The sequence below is a fragment of the Pangasianodon hypophthalmus genome, chromosome 8, assembly GCF_027358585.1.
Source record: "Pangasianodon hypophthalmus isolate fPanHyp1 chromosome 8, fPanHyp1.pri, whole genome shotgun sequence".
Taxonomy (NCBI): domain Eukaryota; kingdom Metazoa; phylum Chordata; class Actinopteri; order Siluriformes; family Pangasiidae; genus Pangasianodon; species Pangasianodon hypophthalmus.
In genome coordinates, this window is record NC_069717.1 from 660,298 (window position 1) to 683,925 (window position 23,628).

General features: G+C 40.0%; 1 protein-coding gene across 1 annotated transcript; it reads left to right on the forward strand.

The window, feature by feature from the left end:
- Positions 1 to 1,719: 1,719 nt before the first annotated feature.
- Positions 1,720 to 23,352, forward strand: slc5a5 (solute carrier family 5 member 5). The gene is made up of 17 exons (XM_034306816.2): positions 1,720 to 1,841; positions 3,550 to 3,598; positions 6,202 to 6,551; positions 11,459 to 11,524; positions 11,610 to 11,661; positions 12,102 to 12,169; positions 12,561 to 12,715; positions 12,943 to 13,083; positions 13,265 to 13,394; positions 13,945 to 14,033; positions 14,254 to 14,366; positions 14,563 to 14,633; positions 15,513 to 15,599; positions 16,833 to 17,035; positions 17,971 to 18,074; positions 21,529 to 21,611; positions 22,197 to 23,352. The coding sequence occupies exons 2-17, from the start codon at positions 3,580 to 3,582 to the stop codon at positions 22,284 to 22,286; spliced, it is 1,821 nt and encodes a 606-aa protein (XP_034162707.1). The 5' UTR covers positions 1,720 to 1,841; positions 3,550 to 3,579; the 3' UTR covers positions 22,287 to 23,352.
- Positions 23,353 to 23,628: the final 276 nt, after the last annotated feature.

Here is a 23,628-nt window from a genome sequence, read left to right on the forward strand (position 1 = left end):
AATAAAACACATTTCATACTGATATGTTATAAATATGTTCTAAGAATTATCCAGAGATTTTATCTAACGGTCTATAGACAGTGTGTGGTGTGTGAGGCGTCGTGTTTCCCCCCGTTGGTCCACTAAGTTGAATGATCCGTTTCCACAGATTTATGACATTCAAGTTGAATAAATATTTAAAAAAACATTAATGAACAATTATTAATTATTATTTCAGTTCGCTCTTAGACACAGAGTGAAGAATCCTGTTCCCCCTTTTTACTGGAGTGGAATGATCCGTTTCCATAGAAACAGGCAATGGCGTGGTCCAGAGCAGAGCAATGAACAGAAGCAGAAAAATGACAGATTTAATGTGTAATGTTATTTATAAAATAGCTGTAATATAACCCATATACGTGTTTTATGAACAAATATCTAAAATCAAAACATCTACTCAGTGCTTATATTGTTCTAGAAACAGTACGTCACGCGCCGTGCTCCCCCCCTGCCACCGCTGTGTGGAATGATCCGTTTCCAAGGAAACTTGCGCCATTTTTACGCGCCAAACTGAATGAGGCAGCAGATTAGAGAAAGAGTTAGCATGTAGCTAATCAGCATGTGGCTTTATTAACACTGTAAGAAGGAGAAAAAACAAGAACTGACTCACAGTGTTAGTGTTTATTTACACATTCTGTATATCAGATATCACTTCTAGCAAGTGTTAGCATTCAGCTAAACAACAGGCAGTACTTATATATTATATTAAATAAATGAAAGCCAGGGACCACACTTTAATATCTTTACTCTTTACCTTCACTCAGGTGTTAATCTTGAATCTGCAAAGTAATAACATTAATTATTTATCTTCATCATGTTTCAGTGTGTGAGAAAATGAAAAAATAAAACTGATGGCTCGAGTTACAGTTGAGTTTTTTTCTGATAACTTTGTGTCAACTTCATGGGATATTTTTGTTTTTTTATGAATGCGTAAAGAATACTGAATTAAAATCGTGGCTTCACCTCCAGGTAGCGCTCTTACACACACACACACACACACACACATCAGGTACACCTGTAAACGTGCGCTCTGGTGGTGATTACATCTACAGCGCTCTGGTGGTGATTCCGGTCATCTACAGCGTGTTGCAGGAGTCTCCACACACACACACACACACACACACACACACACACACACACACACTGTGTACACCAGCATGTCGTCAGTCGTGTCTCCGTCAGTGGCTGTTCGTGGACGTTCACTTCTCAGTTTGTGCAGCTCTTCCAGTCTTTATGAATTTGTTAGTAAGTTTGGCGACAGTGTGGTGTGTGTGATGTGCTCGCCGTGTTTCCTGTTAAAGTCCATCGCAACCTTGCGACAGCTTCCTGATCCAGCCATGAGAATGATTTCCATACGTTCTTCTTTTGTCATAAAGACTATCTGAAAAAAATATATAATATAAACTAAAACATTTTGGAAGACATTTTGCTAAAAAGCGTTAATTTTTTCTCTGTTTGGAGACTTTTGGGACACCCTGTAGAGCAGGGGGTGCCAAAACTTTTAAACAACAGAGTGGATTTCAGCCCTACAAAAACTTCCCATTGTGCTGCAAGTGCACACTTTGATCCAGCCAATCACAACACACATGGGTCATTCAATCTACCAAGCCACGCCCACTGACTCCACCCCCAACCAGAAATACAGCGTGGCGGCGCAAGTGGCTCATGTGCACTCAGGTAGATCCTGAGAGCAGACACACACACACACACACACACACACATTATTCTGCACAAAACTAGCCATTCATAAATGTTCATTTCTCAACTTCAGGACTGACAAAAGCAGACATAAGCAATAAACAAAGGTAAGAGAATAAATTTAACAACTTTATTACTTTATTATTTCATTTATCTAAAAATACATTTATTGCATTTATTCTTCATGTCTTTCAGCTCAGATCCTTTTCCTAATGTTAATATTACACACATCACGTTATATCATATTTATTACATTATAATATATACCTAATAAAGCTGTGTAACAGTCTCTGTAACATAAACATGCGTTTATTAGCTTTTAGAGAAACACGGCTTGTTTTATAAACACATTATATCTTATAGCTGCTTTATAATCTTAATCTTATAACTATGTTTATTACGTCTTATATATCATATATAACTTTATTTCTTATAACTGCATTGCATTGTTTCTGCAGTTTTGTTCACTCAGATGTTTTCCTTTTCATTATTTCATTATTTCATCTTTGCTACAGATATTTATCACATTTCACACAAACATTCACAAACACACTGCTAACATTTAACTCAAACTTATTTCTATATAAAAGTAATTTTAATATTTTATAACTGCAGTGTACTGATGAGCTAAACGATGAAACACAGTGAATCTTTAAGTATTACATTAAAACTATAAGGAAAAGATCAGAGGAGAAAAATTCCAAAATGCTAAATGATAAAATAAATATATTTAGAAGGTGTTAAGAATATATTATAAATAATCTGTTTGTGCTATAAGAGAAATGATATATATGTTTTAAACTATTCGTGAGCTTTAACATAATGCATTTATATACATACAAAATATATTAATATTTGAATTTTATTTAGTGAATGACTCAAATGTGTTTAAATAAGACTTAATAAAATTAAAATAAATTTTAGCTGTGAATTTATGAAATGTCACATAAGGTATGCACAAGAAATGTGTTTATATGTAATTATAAAACTTCATAAACTTTTTTTTAGATATATCAGTGCAGCTATTACGCTTTTGAAAGTTACTGAGCAAAAAAAAAAAAAAGGAAATCAAATTTAAACGTGTTTATTCATAAACACAAAGTATTTTTCTTTTATCTATTCCTATATAATGCTAAAGAAAATGTGAGAAAAAATTCAGCTACAAGATAAAAGGATTTTGTTACTTAAGACTGTAATATAAATAAATCTTTTATAAATATAAATAGTGTATAGTTAATATGATTAATATTCACTAATTATTTTTCTAATAGACAATAAATGTGTCGTGACAAACGTGAAAATATATAATAATAAATAACAGCAAAATACATCAGAGATTTTTCTGACTAACTTTCAGAGCATCAGTGACCTTAAATAACTTCTGTGTGTTTTCTCTGAGAGAGAGAGAGAGATTGTGAGTGTGTGTGTGTGAGACAGTGCAGCAGGGTGTTCAGTGTGTGTGTGTGTGAGACAGTGCAGCAGGGTGTTCAGTGTGTGTGTGTGTGTGTGTGTGTGTGAGACAGTGCAGCAGGGTGTTCAGTGTGTGTGTGTGTGTGTGTGTGTGTATATGTGTGTGACAATGCAGCAGGGTGTTCAGTGTGTGTGTGTGTGTGTGCGTGTGTGTGTGTATGTGTGTGTGACATTGCAGCAGGTTGTTCAGTGTGTGTGTGTGACAATGCAGCAGGGTGTTCAGTGTGTGTGTGTGTGTGTGTGTGTGTGTGTGTGTGTGTGACAGTGCAGCAGGGTTTTCAGTGTGTGTGTGTGTGTGTGTGTGTGTGTGTGCGTGTGTGTGTGTATGTGTGTGTGTTTTCACAGCTGAAGCTGCAGTGTGTGAGGAGAATCAGAATGTCAGCGGCTATAACAGGTACGATGTATAAATATTTCTAATGAACCAAATGTGCAAATTTAAAGTAAATGATTGAAGTTAATTAATTAATTAATTGTCACACTGATACAAATTCTCTACAAAACTCTCCGAACACAACTTTGTACTTTAGCACCTGTTGCATTGAGGGAGATTTTACTTTTATATGTTGCTTGGCATTAAATTTATAAATAACTAGATTTTTGCTTATTTGCTGTATTTTTAAAAATGATATTCCACTTTCTGTAAAGTAAAATATAAAAAATAAAAACATAAATAATTAAAATACAAATATGAAAAAATGAAAATATACTGCTTATTTTTGTGTTATTAAATACCTTTTATTATTGTTTTTTAAAAATATTTACTTAATTTTATTATTATATGAAAGTTGTCTTATACACATTTATTATTATTATAAGTAGTGTTAGAAGAAGAATTTAATGTTTATTGTTTTTTAAACAATATTCGTTTAGCATCTCATATTTTATTCATTTTAATGCATATATTAGTTATTTTTTAAATGTTTACTTTTTTTTTTTTTTTTTTTTGATTTTACTCCATTTTATCTCAAATTTGCTCTTGGCCAGTCCCACCCCCCAGTCAGCTCTCCCCTATCATATGACAGCTTCCAACTGGGGAGGGTGAAGGTTATCACGTGCTTCCTCCAAGATACGTGAAGCCAACCACAGCTTTTTGATCTGCTGCCACACTGCTGTCACACAGCAGAGTAACACACTTACGCGTTATTAAAAGAAAGACGGTGGCCTTCTTTCCTCACATAGATCCTTTCACCCTAGTTCCCTCAGATCTCAAAGAGATAGCCATGATATTTACTAAACTGGACCTCAGAAGCAAGTCATTCGCATCAGACTGGGTGATGAGTGGAAAATGGCCTTTATCATGATCTTGGACCATTATGAATACTTGGTAATGTGATATGGCATTGTTAATGATCCATCTGTGTTTGGCTATGAGATCAGCATTGCAGGAGAAACACATTCATCAGGTGAGGGCAATTCTCAAAAGGCTCCTAGACAACAACTGGTTTGTAAAATGGGAAATGTGAGTTTCATCAACACTCTGTCAAGTTTCTAGGCTACACCCTTGATGAGAGTGGAGTAGAGATGTACCAAACAAAAGTTCAAGCAGTTACTTCCTGGCCACGACCTCGAACTGCTAAAGAGCTTCAAAGGTTCCTAGGATTTGCAAACTTCTACCATTGTTTAATCTGAGGATTCCACTCTATAGCAGTTCCATTAACTTCTCCTCAAAGGTAAACCAAAGGCACTCAAATGGTCGGAGGCAGCCACCCTTGTATTCCAAAGTCTTAGAGGAGTGGTGACATTGGCTTGAAGGAACAGGACACCCAATCTTGATCCTCATGGACCACCAGAACCCAAAATACTTCAAGTCTGCAAAACATTTAAACCCATGCCTACTCACCTTAACTTTACCTTAACATATAAACCCAGGTCAAAGAACACCAAGGCAAATGCTATGTCATGAATTTATGAAAGTCTGCAATCTCAAAAAACTCCTGAAACTATCCTACCCAAGTTCTGTATTGCAGCACCAGTTCACTGGGAAATCATGGATGACATCCTAAGAGCACACTGAGAGGAACCATCTCCAACTGAATGTCCACCCCCAAAGACATACTGTACATACCCCAGAGCATGTGATGGGTGCACACCTCGCTCCTGGCATTCAAAGAACAAAAAGATTAATCGAAAAAAAAAATTCTGGAGAACTCTGGAGTGGAAAACTCTGAAGAATGATGTTGAGCAGTTTGTCAAGGCTTGTTCAGTGTGTGCGCCATCTCACCCCAACCATCACACTTCCCTTGGTGTAGAAAACCTTCAAATGTCCTCCCTGATGACTTCAGAAGGAGTGGGCAAACCTGAGAAGCTGCCCATGTGAGATTGCAAAGAGCCATATGCAGACAGAAGTGACAAGCAGACTGTCACAGACATCCTCATCCACAGCTGCACCCATGGCAGAGGGTCTGGCTTTCAATGAGAGACCCATGAAATGAAATTTCCATCATGAAAATTAAGTCCCTAATTCATTGGTCCCTTAAAAATAATTTAACAAGTAAACCCAGTCACATAGAGATTAGAGTTACCACCCTTATACAAAATCGTTCTGTCACACCAGCCATGGACAAAATCCCACCCCACCAGCCTTCCCTGAACCTGCCCAGCTTCTACCTTGGTCTCACATTTTGTCATGTGGTTTGGGGTGATTGAGGTGGGCTTCGATTTTTTTTTTTTTGTGAGAAAGGGCTTCCATCTAGCTACCCTACCCTGTAGCCCAGACATGTGAAGGATACAGGGAGAGACTAGTACTCGCCAGATGTTTCTAAAAAGCCTTTATATACACCAATTAGCCATAACATTAAAACCAGTGACACCACTATATAAGAGTAACAGTGGGAAAAGACCTGACGTGATTTATCTTAGTTTCATTTTTTACATCACAAAAACCTGCGATTTTAACAGGGGTGTGTAAACTTATACAATATATTATATATTAATATAACTATTATTCTTCTTCTTATTGTGGTTGTTGTTCTTCCTCTTCTTGTTCTTGTTCTTCAGACAGGTTGGGCTTCACTGTGGGAGACTATGCTGTGTTCGGCGCCATGTTGGCCGTCTCCATGTTTATCGGCGTATTCCAGTCTCTGCGCTCACGTGGGCGGAGCTTCTCAGATTCAAACACAGTGGAGAATTTCTTCATGGGAGGGCGGAGCCTGGGGGCGGTACCAGTGGGTGTGTCTCTGTGTGCAAGCTTCATGTCGGCCGTGCAGGTGCTGGGGGTTCCGTCTGAATCATACCTGTACGGCTTCAAGTTCCTCTACATGTGTTTGGGGCAAGGCATCAACTCCTTCCTGACGGCCACACTGTTCCTCCCTGTGTACTACAGACTGACCATCACCTCCTCTAACCAGGTACACACACACACACACACACACACACACACACTGTTCCTCCCCGTGTACTACAGACTGACCATCACCTCCTCTAACCAGGTACACACACACACACACACACACACACACACTGTTCCTCCCTGTGTACTACAGACTGACCATCACCTCCTCTAACCAGGTACACACACACACACACACACACACACACACACACACACACTGTTCCTCCCTGTGTACTACAGACTGACCATCACCTCCTCTAACCAGGTACACACACACACACACACACACACACACACACTGTTCCTCCCCGTGTACTACAGACTGACCATCACCTCCTCTAACCAGGTACACACACACACACACACACACACACACACACACACACACTGTTCCTCCCTGTGTACTACAGACTGACCATCACCTCCTCTAACCAGGTACACACACACACACACACACACACACACACACACACTGTTCCTCCCTGTGTACTACAGACTGACCATCACCTCCTCTAACCAGGTACACACACACACACACACACACACACACACACACACACTGTTCCTCCCCGTGTACTACAGACTGACCATCACCTCCTCTAACCAGGTACACACACACACACACACACACACACACACTGTTCCTCCCCGTGTACTACAGACTGACCATCACCTCCTCTAACCAGGTACACACACACACACACACACACACACACACACACACACACTGTTCCTCCCTGTGTACTACAGACTGACCATCACCTCCTCTAACCAGGTACACACACACACACACACACACACACTGTTCCTCCCCGTGTACTACAGACTGACCATCACCTCCTCTAACCAGGTACACACACACACACACACACACACACACACTGTTCCTCCCTGTGTACTACAGACTGACCATCACCTCCTCTAACCAGGTACACACACACACACACACACACACACACTGTTCCTCCCTGTGTACTACAGACTGACCATCACCTCCTCTAACCAGGTACACACACACACACACACACACACACACACACACACACTGTTCCTCCTTGTGTACTACAGACTGACCATCACCTCCTCTAACCAGGTACACACACACACACACACACACACTGTTCCTCCCTGTGTACTACAGACTGACCATCACCTCCTCTAACCAGGTACACACACACACACACACACACACACACACACACACTGTTCCTCCTTGTGTACTACAGACTGACCATCACCTCCTCTAACCAGGTACACACACACACACACACACACACACTGTTCCTCCCTGTGTACTACAGACTGACCATCACCTCCTCTAACCAGGTACACACACACACACACACACACACACACACACACACTGTTCCTCCCTGTGTACTACAGACTGACCATCACCTCCTCTAACCAGGTACACACACACACACACACACACACACTGTTCCTCCCTGTGTACTACAGACTGACCATCACCTCCTCTAACCAGGTACACACACACACACACACACACACACACACACACACACTGTTCCTCCCTGTATACTACAGACTGACCATCACCTCCTCTAACCAGGTACACACACACACACACACACACACACACTGTTCCTCCCTGTGTACTACAGACTGACCATCACCTCCTCTAACCAGGTACACACACACACACACACACACACACACACACACACTGTTCCTCCTTGTGTACTACAGACTGACCATCACCTCCTCTAACCAGGTACACACACACACACACACACACACTGTTCCTCCCTGTGTACTACAGACTGACCATCACCTCCTCTAACCAGGTACACACACACACACACACACACACACACACACACACACTGTTCCTCCTTGTGTACTACAGACTGACCATCACCTCCTCTAACCAGGTACACACACACACACACACACACACACACACACACACTGTTCCTCCCTGTGTACTACAGACTGACCATCACCTCCTCTAACCAGGTACACACACACACACACACACACACACACACACACTGTTCCTCCCTGTGTACTACAGACTGACCATCACCTCCTCTAACCAGGTACACACACACACACACACACACACTGTTCCTCCCTGTGTACTACAGACTGACCATCACCTCCTCTAACCAGGTACACACACACACACACACACACACACACACACACACACACTGTTCCTCCCTGTGTACTACAGACTGACCATCACCTCCTCTAACCAGGTACACACACACACACACACACACACACACACACACACACTGTTCCTCCCTGTGTACTACAGACTGACCATCACCTCCTCTAACCAGGTACACACACACACACACACACACACACACACACACACACTGTTCCTCCCTGTGTACTACAGACTGACCATCACCTCCTCTAACCAGGTACACACACACACACACACACACACACACACACACTGTTCCTCCCTGTGTACTACAGACTGACCATCACCTCCTCTAACCAGGTACACACACACACACACACACACACACACACACACTGTTCCTCCCTGTATACTACAGACTGACCATCACCTCCTCTAACCAGGTACACACACACACACACACACACACACACACACACACACTGTTCCTCCCTGTATACTACAGACTGACCATCACCTCCTCTAACCAGGTACACACACACACACACACACACACACACACTGTTCCTCCCTGTGTACTACAGACTGACCATCACCTCCTCTAACCAGGTACACACACACACACACACACACACACACACACACACACACACTGTTCCTCCCTGTATACTACAGACTGACCATCACCTCCTCTAACCAGGTACACACACACACACACACACACACACACTGTTCCTCCCTGTGTACTACAGACTGACCATCACCTCCTCTAACCAGGTACACACACACACACACACACACACACACACTGTTCCTCCCTGTATACTACAGACTGACCATCACCTCCTCTAACCAGGTACACACACACACACACACACACACACACACACACACACACACACTGTTCCTCCCTGTATACTACAGACTGACCATCACCTCCTCTAACCAGGTACACACACACACACACACACACACACACTGTTCCTCCCTGTATACTACAGACTGACCATCACCTCCTCTAACCAGGTACACACACACACACACACACACACACACTGTTCCTCCCTGTGTACTACAGACTGACCATCACCTCCTCTAACCAGGTATATACACACATACACACACACACACACACACACTGTTCCTCCCTGTATACTACAGACTGACCATCACCTCCTCTAACCAGGTACACACACACACACACACACACACACACACACACACACTGTTCCTCCCTGTATACTACAGACTGACCATCACCTCCTCTAACCAGGTACACACACACACACACACACACACACACACACACACACACACACACACTGTTCCTCCCTGTATACTACAGACTGACCATCACCTCCTCTAACCAGGTACACACACACACACACACACACACACACACACTGTTCCTCCCTGTATACTACAGACTGACCATCACCTCCTCTAACCAGGTACACACACACACACACACACACACACACACACACTGTTCCTCCCTGTGTACTACAGACTGACCATCACCTCCTCTAACCAGGTACACACACACACACACACACACACACACACACACACACACACTGTTCCTCCCTGTGTACTACAGACTGACCATCACCTCCTCTAACCAGGTACACACACACACACACACACACACACTGTTCCTCCCTGTGTACTACAGACTGACCATCACCTCCTCTAACCAGGTACACACACACACACACACACACACACACACACACACACACACTGTTCCTCCCTGTGTACTACAGACTGACCATCACCTCCTCTAACCAGGTACACACACACACACACACACACACACACACACACTGTTCCTCCCTGTATACTACAGACTGACCATCACCTCCTCTAACCAGGTACACACACACACACACACACACACTGTTCCTCCCTGTGTACTACAGACTGACCATCACCTCCTCTAACCAGGTACACACACACACACACACACACACACACACACACACTGTTCCTCCCTGTATACTACAGACTGACCATTGTTGTAAATCTTTCAGAAGTCAGAATCAGGAACCAGGAGACCAGCTAAGAGCCAGATTGTAGAAGTATATGAAATGTATTAAATGTGTGTGTGTGTGTAAAAAGTGAAATAAACGGAAGGAAGTGATGTAATAATGGTCTGATCATCGATGGTTTCTACGTCTCCAGAGTATGTACGGTAGCTGGTCTGGTTCGGTCTGACATGTCTGTAAACACACAGCTTAAATACAAACATCATCAGGTGCAAGTGCACATGTTATCACCCCCTCATGTCAGGAAAACCTTTTCCCAAGCGCAGGAAGAGAGTTTGAAGGACAGTAAGATAGACCAAACAAGATAGGAGGACGCCTTCTTAGCGCTTCTTCACACAACAAGGTCATAAACATATTTTTAGTGTAACATGTTTACATGCCACAGAGTTACAGTATGCAAGTCCTCTGGATAAAAATGAAATGAACATAATCAAATAAAGGAGAAAAACATCCCACACCATCACCTCGTCTAACCAGGTATACACACACACACACACACACACACACACACACACACACACACACACACACACACACACACACACTGTTCCTTCCTGTATACTACAGACTGACCATCACATCCTCTAACCAGGTGCACACACACACACACACACACACACACACACACACACACACACTGGCCCTTTCAGTCAACAGATCTTCACTAATGTGAATCCGAGGAGTGAAACTGTCTCTATAGTACAATATCAAAAGCTCTGTGTGTGTGTGTGTGTGTGTGTGTGTGTGTCTCAGTATCTGAGGATGAGGTTCGGCAGAGGAATGCAGCTGCTTGGGAGTCTGCAGTTTCTTATAGCCACAGTAAGATCAAACACACACACACACACACACACACACACAGAATAATGTTTACACTCTGTTTGATTATTACTCTTTGTCTTTGCAGCTCCTCTACACTGGCATTGTTATCCTTGCTCCTGCACTCATCCTAAATCAGGGTATATATACACACACACACACACACACACACACACACATTCACACAATCACACACACACTCACACACACAAACATTTAAGGAATGAGTCTCCAGTGTCAACTCTTTTTCTGAGAATGAGAAGTAAATTGTTTCACTGATGTGCCACAACATTAAATGTAACTATAAACAGATAAAATTTTGATGTCTTTTTCTTAAACAATACATTTTTTGGCAAATTGCTGTGGTATAAGAAGAATAAAACACTTCGGGTTTCCTTTTATAGGAAAATAATCAACTTCAGGGTGGTAACAGTAACGCCACTTTGTCACATATTACTATAATAACAACACACACACACATTGTGTTTATTACTTAATGTATGATACAATAATACACATATACATTGGATTTCTGTGTGTGTATGTGTGTGTGTGTGTGTGTGTGTGTGTGCGTGTTTAGCTACAGGCTTGAACATGTGGGCGTGTCTGATCTCCACCGGACTCATCTGTACGTTCTACACAAGTGTGGTGAGACGTTAATGTTTTAAAACACACAACACACTGACGCTGATTTTATTCCACACGGCACAAACGTGTAAAGATCACGTGTGATATAAACGTGTAATAACTAGAGTGAAATCATTTACAGGTCTGCTTTTGTTAGATATTAAACACTAATTTTACTCTTCTCTCAGCTGATCTTTATTAATAACTCCATTAATATTACAGTGATACACACGCAGTGTCTAATCCTAAAAACTGAAGTCTGAATTGGAATTTCCTGTTTAAACACCGTTAACAGTTTTCGTGACATTTTATATTTCATTGCAAAATTGGATTAATTCCTTAGTAATTTCTCACTGACAGGGAAGTTTTCTTGTTCATTAAAGGGGAAGTTTGTATTTATTTCCTTCTGTAGGGCGGAATGAAGGCCGTTGTGTGGACAGATGTGTTTCAGGTCGTCGTTATGCTTTTGGGTTTCGTCGTTACCTTCGTTCACGGCACTGTCCTGGCAGGAGGACCAGCCAGAGTCCTGGAGATTGCCAACAACGGATCACGCATCAACTTTAACGAGTACGAAGCAAAGTTTCCCTAAATACAGCTGGAACCAAACAACTCAGTGTGGCGTGTATGAGCACACATCACCTGCACTTTATCAGGCAAAATTAATATTAATAAAATTTAAAAAATCAGTGAATAAATGACGTAAATTGGATAGACGTGTCTGTATTCGTAATGTTTTTACATGCTAAGATATTTTTTGCAGTGTGTTTGCATCCTCCTGTTTCTCTCTCTGTCAGTTTTGGGTTGGATCCTCAGAGGCGGTACTCGTTCTGGAGTTTTACAGTCGGAGGGACGATGGTGTGGTTGTCCATGTACGCAGCGAATCAGGCTCAGGTGCAGCGCTACATCTCCTGCAGGACGGAGAGACAAGCAAAGTGGTGAGACACAAACAATTCATCATGCAACACTGAAGCCTATACGCTTCCATTATTTATTAGCTACATTAACATCATAACTCCAGAGTTAAACTAAAAAAGCAAATCTTCATGTCTCTCCTTAATAATTAAACAATTAACAACAAAGCGGACATTGTGTACATTTTGTGTGTGTGTGTTTCAGGGCTTTGTTGATCAATCAGGTGGGTTTGTGTCTGATTGTGAGCAGCGCAGCTACATGTGGTATGGTGATGTACGCTCTTTATTCACACTGCGATCCTCTCAAATCTGGTCGAATCTCTGCACCGGATCAAGTCAGTCTCATACACACACACACACACACACTCAATATATGTTTATCATTCTTTAATAAAGTGTTTTTTGGATTGACTCACTGAATCATTGTTTACTGAATTGAATCAAACTTATTGCACAAAAATGTTCTTGAATCATAAATCACATCGCTGGTTAGTGAATGGAATTGAACTGAATTATAAAAATGAAATGCTAAATTTAATCACTGTTTAGTCAGTGAAATTGAATTAATCCATTAATTTTGATTTGATGAATCGAATCGCTGTCTTATGAATTGAACTGAATCATTCTTGAATTGAATTGAATTGAATCATGTCCAAAAATGCTTTTGAATCACTGAATTGAATCAAATTGAATCGAATCATTCTTAATGTACAAAAACCATTCTTAAATCATAAATTGAATTAGACATGCTGTCAACTCAGTGAATCACTCCCACTAATAACGTAAATGTAAATTAAAAAAATACGTACATATATTTCAGTGTTTGTCGGAGTGTGTAATATTTGAGCGTGTGTGTGAGTGTAATATGAGTGGTTGTGGTTACAGTACATGCCGTATTTCGTACTGGATATTTTTCGGGAACTTCCTGGATTTCCCGGACTTTTCCTCGCCTGTGCATACGGAGGAACGTTAAGGTAATAATATAAAGCTAATTCTGTGCGGTATTCCTCTCAGTTTCCATTTGTGTTGGTGTTATCACTACTGCTCTCAGCCAATCAGAACACACTGTACTGCTCTCAGCCAATCAGAACACACCGTACTGCTTTCAGCCAATCAGATCTCAGTGTACTTTTGGTGAAGAATGATAGAATGAGTTGCAGTAGTACCTGTAGGTTCTGGTCTTTCTCCCCACAGTACGGTCTCGACCAGCATTAACGCCATGGCTGCGGTTACGATGGAGGATCTGCTGAAGCCGTTTCTGATCGACTCGTTAGAGAGGAAACAGATTCAGCTCTGCAAGTTACTGTGTAAGAAATAAAGATATTTCATTTAAATCTAATTTATTTCTAATGGGTTGGTGAATAGCCCCGCCCCTCAGGCCAGTTTAAACAAAAGATCCCTTTACATACCATGATGGTGCTCCTGAACTGTGCAGTCCACTTGATGTGATGTTGTAATGTTGTGATATTGTGATGTGTGTGTGTGTGTGTGTGTGTGTGATAGCGTTTCTGTATGGAGTCGGCTGCATCATAACGGCAGCTCTCTGCTCTCTCCTGGATTGGGGAGTTCTGCAGGTACACCTTCAGCCTTGACACTTCACCCCGCAGTGAAGTACTCAGTGTACAGTGTAAGAGTGTAGCGCTCTATTTAACACACATCCTCAGTTTTCTGTTCTAAAATGCTGTATGAGTGCTCCACCAGGAAACATTACATTTGTTTATACTGAAATATTTGTGATTTGTTCAGTGATTGTGGTGCTAAATTGTGGGTTGATGCTGTATGTCCGTTACCTGTGTGAGAAGTTCGGTGTGGTTGTGTGTCACGCTGATGTCACAGGGAGACATTTTGATTAGCAGTGCAGTTACACCGGGTTTAATAGGAGTAAAAAATTTAAATGATCTCAAACATAAGTGATAATGGTTGTGAGCATCTAAACAAAAAAGAGCAAGAGCATCTTTTTAAACCTTTTTTTTTTATCATATTAATGAGAAATCCAGCACTGAAGTAGTAGAGACACTGGAGCAGGACTCACAGTCCCAGAATGCAATGCGACTATACACCACTGAGTTACGGCAGACACTTAGCTCAGCTAGTTATCAGACTGCAAGATGATGAGTGCGATGGTGTTGATGGTGGTGTTAGTGTGAAAGCTGAAGCTTTGGATGCTGATCTGTTTGAGCAGAGTGGACAGATGAGGAAGTGAGAAAGCTGGATAGACTACAGGACTAAAGCACCGCTGCATCGCTCTCCATGAAAGGGATTGGAGTATAGTGATACATCTATAGTATAGTGTAGATATCAGAGAACCCAGAGCACCTTCTCACATGATGAGGAGTGATACATACTTCATAGTCGTTTTGGGAAGTTGAGGATGGAAGGGGAGGGGCTTAACAACAGAGTAAGACAGTATACATGTACTCATTCTCCTTCCTGTATCCTGTATCCAATCACAGGGCTCGTTTACAGTAATGGGCGTGGTTAACGGGCCGCTCCTGGGCACTTTTATCCTGGGTATGTTCATCCCAGCTGCAAATAAACCGGTAAGAACCATGTCATTAACCACCCAGTGCATTATGGGAATTCATCTCCACTTTACAGTTCTGTTCTTTCATCAAAAACCCATTTTTAATGACTGAAAAGCATAATTATATTTTTGGGAATTTTCTCAAACATGAAGTGCTATGAGTTCAGTTTCTCTTCTGAAGTCATACTAATATTACTGTGATGGTGTTGAGGTCATAAAAATATAGCTTTTGAAGCACACTCCATCATTCACTTTGTCGATATTCAGTTCTACGTGGCACATGGGAGGAAATTCCGTCAAGCAAAAATGCTAAATCATCTTCAAAAGTACAAATAAATTATAAATAAATAATTAACTACGAAGAGCAGGAAACTCAGTTAACTAAATCAATATTTGGCCTTTAAAGCTGCGTCAGTTCTCTCAGGTTCTCTGCCATACAATTTTATCCTGAAGTTTTTCCTGCATCTTGGAGAACTGGCCAAAGTTCATCTTCTGTTTCTCCAGTAAAATCAGAACAGCCTCCATCATGGAATTTATTTATCGGAAAAGCGCTTGATTTCTGAATATCTTACTTTTTTTAAATGCAAGCATTTCTATGTAACATTTTTACTTTTTTTTTTTTTTTGGAAAATCTAAAATTAGTTCCATTTGACACATTAATGCAAAAATGGAGGGTGCCTAAACTTTTGCACACTACTGTACATTTAAAAAAAAAAAAAAAAAAAGAACCCTTAAAGGTTCTTCAGTTGTCCATCTGGATAAATTGTTAAAGATTCTATGTAGAACCTTACAACAATGTTTCCCTATCAGGAAGAATTCAAAGGAGAGCCCTTTCTTGGAAGCAAAGATCCCTTAATTATTCAATGGAACCTTAAAGAACCCTTAAAGAACCCTTAAAGAACCCTTTTTTCTAAGAGTGTATTAACTGTAACTAACTCAGTATGTGTGTGGTACAAAATTGCAAATTATTGCTCATTATTTTCTTCTTAATATCTAGAACCTGTCAGGAGTTTAACATTTAGCTTCATGGCACTCGGTTATTTAGTGATTGTTTTGGATAGTTCATGGTTCTTAGCCTCCTATAAGGGTTCGACTTGAACCCTTTCTGATAGAGAAACACTGTGCTGAAGGGTTCTACACAGAAGCTGTAAGGGTTCCTCTAGACCCCTAAAAGGGTTGCAGATGTTTGGTTCTTCTTAGATAGCCAACTCAAACTAGCTTTGGGATTTGTTCCATCTCGGGTTCTCAGGGTGCGTTTGCCGGCGTGGCGGTGGGGTTCTCTCTCGCTCTGTGGCTCGCTGTTGGAAGCTCCATTTATCCTCCAACCCCACAGAGAATGGGTGTGTTACACACCAGTGCAGACTACTGCCCTTCAGCTAACATTACACACAACTCCACCATGCTAACAACACCATCACCTACGCTGTCACCTCCAGGACCTGCAGAGAACCGGTGAGTAAAACACGTAAAGATGGAGTCCAGCGTAAGGACTAAGGAGCTACGAGGATAAGGGGACAGGCATGAATTTAAATTTGTTTGCTAAACTGCTCCTTAAGGTCAACATTTCTAACATCTTGATGTTGGTGAGCAATTTCTTGGTTGATTATTTCACAAATTCAAAGTAACATCTTTATATTTAGATGACAACAAATTCCACTAAAATGCCTGTTTATTATTTGATAATGCATTATTATACATTATTAAATGTATTTAGACATCATTGTATTCATTTTTTTTCTTTTACAAACTTTAAGTTATTCACTTATATTTTAAAAGGACTCCGAGTGATTTTGTAAAAAAAGTGATGAAGTTCCTAAAAGAGAGATTCACTAAAATTTTAAATGACTCCTTCAGGGATTCACTTACGTTTGTAAATGACTCCTATGTAAGCTTGTAAACAACTCCTTGAGTGATTCATTTACATTTCTAAAACAACTCCTTGAGTGATTCATTCAAGTTTGTAAACAATTTCTAAAGTGATTCACTTAAGTTTGTAAACAATATAGCAAGTGATTCACTCATACTTTTCCTAGTACTGTAAAGTGTCCCTTACTGTACCTGGCAATAAACTGTTTCTGATTCTGATTCTGATTTTAAGCAACTCCTGGAGTGATTCACTTACCTTTGTAAATGACTCCTTGAGTGATTCACGTGACGTTTTAAATGACACCTTGACTGATTCACTTACATTTGTAAACAACTCCTTGGGCCAAGCAAGAGTTTTATTCACCACGTTTGTGAAAACTTTGTGGTGAACAGATACTAACACACACAAACACACACACACACACACTCCTAACAGTGTTAATTGTTGTCTTTTCTTGACTAACACTTTAAGTGACTCATTTCACTTTATGCTTTATCGTCTCTGCTGCTCTCGGATGTAGGCATGGTGGTCTTCAGGATTTTTACTCCATATCTTACCTCTACTTTGGAGCTCTGTCCACTGGAGCATCTGTGCTAGTTGGAATAGTGGTTAGCTACCTAACAGGTGAGACAGACACACCCATTTTAAAATGGAATGTTAAATATTTCATTTCACTTCAATTTTATGTATGTTGCACTTTTAATGAAGGACATTGTCACAAAGCAGCTACACAGAAATCTGGATATAAATTTTTAAATTTGAAATAATAAATTTGAAGTAAATTTATCCCTAATGAGCAAGCCAGAGGTGATGGTAGCAAGTAAAAACTCTCTGAGATACGAAGAAGAAACCTTGAGAAGAACCAGACTCAAAAGGGAATCCATCCTCATCTGCGATTATAAATCATTTCCCTTCTATAACTGTTAACTATAAAGTAAAACAAGTTCTTATTGTGTAAACAGAAACTTGAGTATGAGCAACTTAAATCTATCATATCATACTGAAGTTATTATCTCTTCAATGATGGAGACTTGAGTGCAAACTGTTCTTAGCAATTGCAGTCCTGATTTTTAGGCTGGTGATTTTTAGCTCCTGCAGGCCACAGCTAGTGATTTTCAGGTGAATGAGGCTCCAAGAAGAAGTAGGGCATCAAGATGGATCAGGCAGGTCCGGAGGGCAGAAGGAGTCAGGATCACTGGAATCTCATCAGGCAGCAGGACTAATGTGTAGCAAGACAGAGAGAGAGAGAAAGAGGGAAGGGGAAGAGAGGGAGGAACACAGATTTTTAGGTATGCTCTTGTGCTTTTAGTGCTTTATAGGTCAACAGTAGTACTTTATAATCAATGAAATTTGAGAGCCAATGCAGTGTGGATAAGATAGGGGTGATGTGGTCATATCTTCTGATTCTAGTAAGGATTCTTAATGCTGCATTCTGGACTAACTGGAGCTTGTTTATGCTCCTACTGGAACATCCAGACAGTAAGGCATTACAGTAATCCAACCTAGAGGTAACAAAAGCATGAACTAATTTTTCTGCATCATGTAGTGACATTATATTTCTTATCATAGCAATATTTCTGAGATGAAAGAAAGCGATCCTAGTGATATTATCTACATGAGCTTCAAAAGAAAGACTGGAGTTAGTAATCACACGAAGGTCTTTTACTGCTGCATATTATGAAACAGAAAGTTATTATGTAATCAGAAAGCTTACTTCTAGCTGCATGTGGTCCTAGTACAAGTACTTCTGAATTAAGTAAAAGGAAGTTAATAAGCATCCAGTGTTTAATGTCCTTTACACATTCCTCAACTTTATTAAGCTGGTGTCTGTCATCTGGCTTTGCTGAAACATACAACTGTGTGTCATCAGCGTAAGAGTGGAAGCTAATACCATGTTTACGGATAATTTTGCCCAGAGGTAGATATATATATATATATAAAGATATATAAAGAAAAGAGCAGTGGGCCTAAAACAGAGCTTTGCGGAACACCAAACTTTACATCTACAAACTGATAAGTCAAATAAGACCTGAGCCAGGAAAGGGCTGTTCCCTTAATGCCTACTACATTTTCTAGTCTATTGAGGAGAATAGCATGATCAGTGGTATCAAAAGCTGCACTAAGGTCAAGCAACAGGAGACACAAGGAGACACAACACTGATCAGAGGCCAGTAGTTGGTCATTTACCACTTTAACCAGCGCTGTCTCTGTGCTATGATGAGGCCTAAATCCTGACTGATACATTTCATGAATGTTATTCCTATGTAAGTGTGAGCATAGCTGCTGTGCTACAACCTTTTCTAGGATCTTGGAGATAAAGGGAGGTTTGATATTGACCTATAACAGGAGTCAAGGTCAGGTTTTTTAATCAGGGGCTTGATAACTGCTAGTTTAAAAGATTTAGGTACATAGTCAGTGCTAAGGGAAGAATTGATTATTTTTAGAAGAGGTTTGATTGCTTCTGGAATTATCTGTTTGAAGAAACATGTAGGTAAGGGATCTAGTATACAAGTTAATGATTTTGATGAGGAAATTAGTGAAATTAGTTTGGTATCTTGAAGGGGAGTAAAGCATGCTAATCACTGATCTGATATTTTTATATTGTCATCTACATGGCTAGTTAGCAAATTGTCTGGCTTTAAATTAACAGTTTGAATTTTTTGCTTGATATTTTCAAATGTGTCATTGAAGTCATCGCTACTACATACTGATGGTGTGCATGCTTCTGTGGTAGTCTTGTTCCTAGATAACTTTGCTACTGTATTAAATAAATAAGAATTCTGTTAGGGTGGAGAGATACGTTGATCTAGCAGCACTAAGAGTGTTTCTATATTATATATGTTGCTAAGATGACTCTCCTTCCATGCTGTTCGGAATACCACCAATTTAGTTTGACACCATTTATGGTGTAATTTTTGAGTGGTCGGTTTAAGGTGTGTGTGTGATCGTTATAGCATAGTGCTAGTTTTTCTCTCTAATAGTTTTTCTTTTAAGTGGAGCTACATTATCTAGAGTTTAGCAGAATGTTGACTCTAAGCTTTCAATCACCTGATGAAGTTCCATGTGGTCAGATGGTGATCTAGTCAAGGTTGAGAACTCTGGGAGATTACTGATAAGACTACAGTGGGGTTCAAAAGTCGGAGACCACATTGAAAATCTGGGATTTGTTTTTCATTTAAAATCAGAAATAAACAGAAGGTTTTAGAATTTTGAAATATATAAAACAAAGAAATTAAACGTTCAATATCTTGAATATTTAATATTGAAGATTCTGCACTATTTCTAGCTCGCTATTTAAATGTAAGCAATATGTGTGTGTGTGTGATATTGAGCAGGTTAAATGCTTTGTAAAAAAAACAGGTCAGATTTTCCTCATGTCTAATCTCTTCTTCTGAAGCGAGTGATCAGACGACACTCTGATAGATTTGATCTAAAATGGATCATGAAGTTTTACACAGGTGCCCACTGTAATTAAAGCAAAAATGGATGAACCAAATATTAAGAAATTCATGTAAATATTTCAAAGATTCTAATTTTCACTCAAGTTGTTGTCAGTAATATAATTTGTAATGAAAATTGTTGTATTAAGTTGGAAGAGAATGCAAAATAGAAGCATTTTCACTACTGCTCAGAATTTTGGACCCCACTGTATGTACAGTTGCTGACGTGAATGTACACTTGACGCAGTAGCATGGTGAAGTACATATATTATGACTAAGCCATATTTTAACTGAGATGAGGTAATGATCTGAGATACTCAGACTGGGGTAGTGTAGCTATATTGGGTCCTATTGTGATCTGATTAACTCCTACTGAATCTAGAATGGACACAAACATTGTACTCAGACTCTCTTCCGGGTTATCAAAATGAATATTAAAGTCTCCAACAATTAATGCCAGTTAGACGGGGCTGATGTATATAACTGTATCGGCGAGGACTAGCTTCATTTAATGCTACATACTCATTTGGTTTAATCCACGTTTCTGTTAAATATGATAAATGTGAAATAATGTTAGCAGATTTTGGGATTCCACCCCATTTAACAATTCCACCAGGCTAAATCTAACTTTTTTGTAGGACCGACACAGAGAGGCTCCATCCAGCCTGGTTTGCTGTGGTGGGATCTGAAACCTCACCGTGATGCTCCTCAGGAAAGCACAGTAAGCTCAGACAAAAAAATTACATCAGAGCAAAAAGAGCTTCTGAGGAATCTACAAACACAAATTCAAACACAAATCTGCCTACGATTCCGATTTACATGCTGATTAACACAAATCTAAAATTCACTCAGTAGCACAGAACTGTGTTTTTGTATAAATGACTCCTCAAGTGATGCAATTTCAATCAAATTTATAAATGCTGTAACTCAGTTGCATTTGTAATTGACTCTTCTGGTGATTCACTTAAGTTTGTAAACAACTCTTTGATTCAATACATTCTGATTAACACAGATACACAATTCACTTAGTAAGACAGTGAACCTTGTATTTGGGTAAATGACTCCTTGAGTGATTCAGATTCAATTACATTGATGAACCCCTCAATTCTGTTACTGTATATTTGTAAACGACTCCTTGTGTGATTGGATCCTCAGTCGGAGTGACAGTTTGATCCCACATGGTGGAGAAAACCTTCACTCTGCTGTGGTGAACAGAATTATGATGTAAAACTTTAGATGGGAGTTTGAGTAGAAGTGATGAAGAACCTCAAGTTCTCATGATCCACGCTGTTTTTCTCCTCCGCAGGGTGAATCGATGACCCTGAATCCCACCATCGTCCTTCTGAACCCTGAGAAAGACGTCGATAAAGAGCAAAAATCTGTATCTGTTTTGTGAGGAACGTTTGTGTTGGTTGTGTATTTAGAAAAGGACATGTGTCTTTATGAATGTGTGTTTTATATTTTCAAATACAACCAAATCCTCACAGTGGGATGAATAATTCTTCCTTCTGTTGATTTCTCTCTCTCTCTCTCTCTCTCTCTCTCTCTGTGACTGCGACAGACACAAACCCACAGACATTTAATGTCTAACATTCCGTACATTCCTCATGAGACCTGAATCAATAGCGTTGATATTCTTATCTTTATTTAAATATGCTTCAATCAGCACATTTCTGACACACCTTTCAGCACTTCCTTGGTTACACCACACACCTGCACTACACCTGTCTGTCTCCTAATCCCACATGTGTATTCATTTACAGACTAAAGAGGAAGGAGATTAAATTATGAAAATCAGTTGAGTCAGAATGGACTAAACATTTCTAATTTAATATTACCCATAAATGCTAACCTGCATGAAAACTGGCGTTGACTGCTGGGTATTTAAACAAATTTACACACGTTAATGTACATTTCAGTTTTATTTATACAGCCGTTTTAACAGCAGACAGTTTTGCAAAGCGGCTTTACAGAAATCTGGATGTAGGTTTAGATCTCTGCTGAACAAAGCAGAGGCGACGATGACAAGGAGCAGAGAAGAGAAGAGTGAAGACAGACAGTAGTGAGTGTGTGTACAGGATGTTCAGTATGTGCAGAGTGTGAATAAGGGAAAAATCCTGAGATGAGCAACAGGACGCTGTTTATGATTACAGCAGCAGAGTCTACAGAATCCAGGACAGATTAAACGCTGAATAAACACTGAGAGTCGGAAATGAACTGTTTATAGTGGAGCAATATATAATAAAAAAAAGAGGAAGTGAAATGGAATTAAAGACAGTAAAATTTGATAAATATACCCAAGACTGTGGAGCTTCGCTGGTCACACCCCGACTTACAAAGATAATACATAGCTATGGCTTAGTCACATGAGGAAAAGAGATTAATAATAAAGAGCGATCATTGTATTGTACCTCAAACTGGAGTGTGTGTGTGTGTGTGTGTGTGCGTGTGTGTGCGTGTGTGCGCGTGTGTGTATGGGGTTTTACAGTAACCACCACACACCTCCCGTTTTAGTTACAACTAAAGAAGTAAGAAAATAAAGCAAACTTTATTACTCAGCGATTCAGAGAGACGGAACTTTTTTTTTTCTTTTCCTGATATGGAGCCACCTTGAGTGAACGAAACTTTGAGTAATCACTTATACTGTAAATGTAATAATTAGAATAAAGGATAAAGTATAATTATAATAAAATCAGTCCTAACAAAAGAAAAAACAGTCAAGTCTCTTCACACGTAAA

Coding starts and splice junctions, on each gene's coding strand:
- slc5a5 (XM_034306816.2), top strand. Junction 14,034..14,253: donor GCATACGGAGGAACGTTAAG/GTAATAATATAA, acceptor TTCTCCCCACAG/TACGGTCTCGACCAGCATTA. Junction 15,600..16,832: donor TCCCAGCTGCAAATAAACCG/GTAAGAACCATG, acceptor TCGGGTTCTCAG/GGTGCGTTTGCCGGCGTGGC.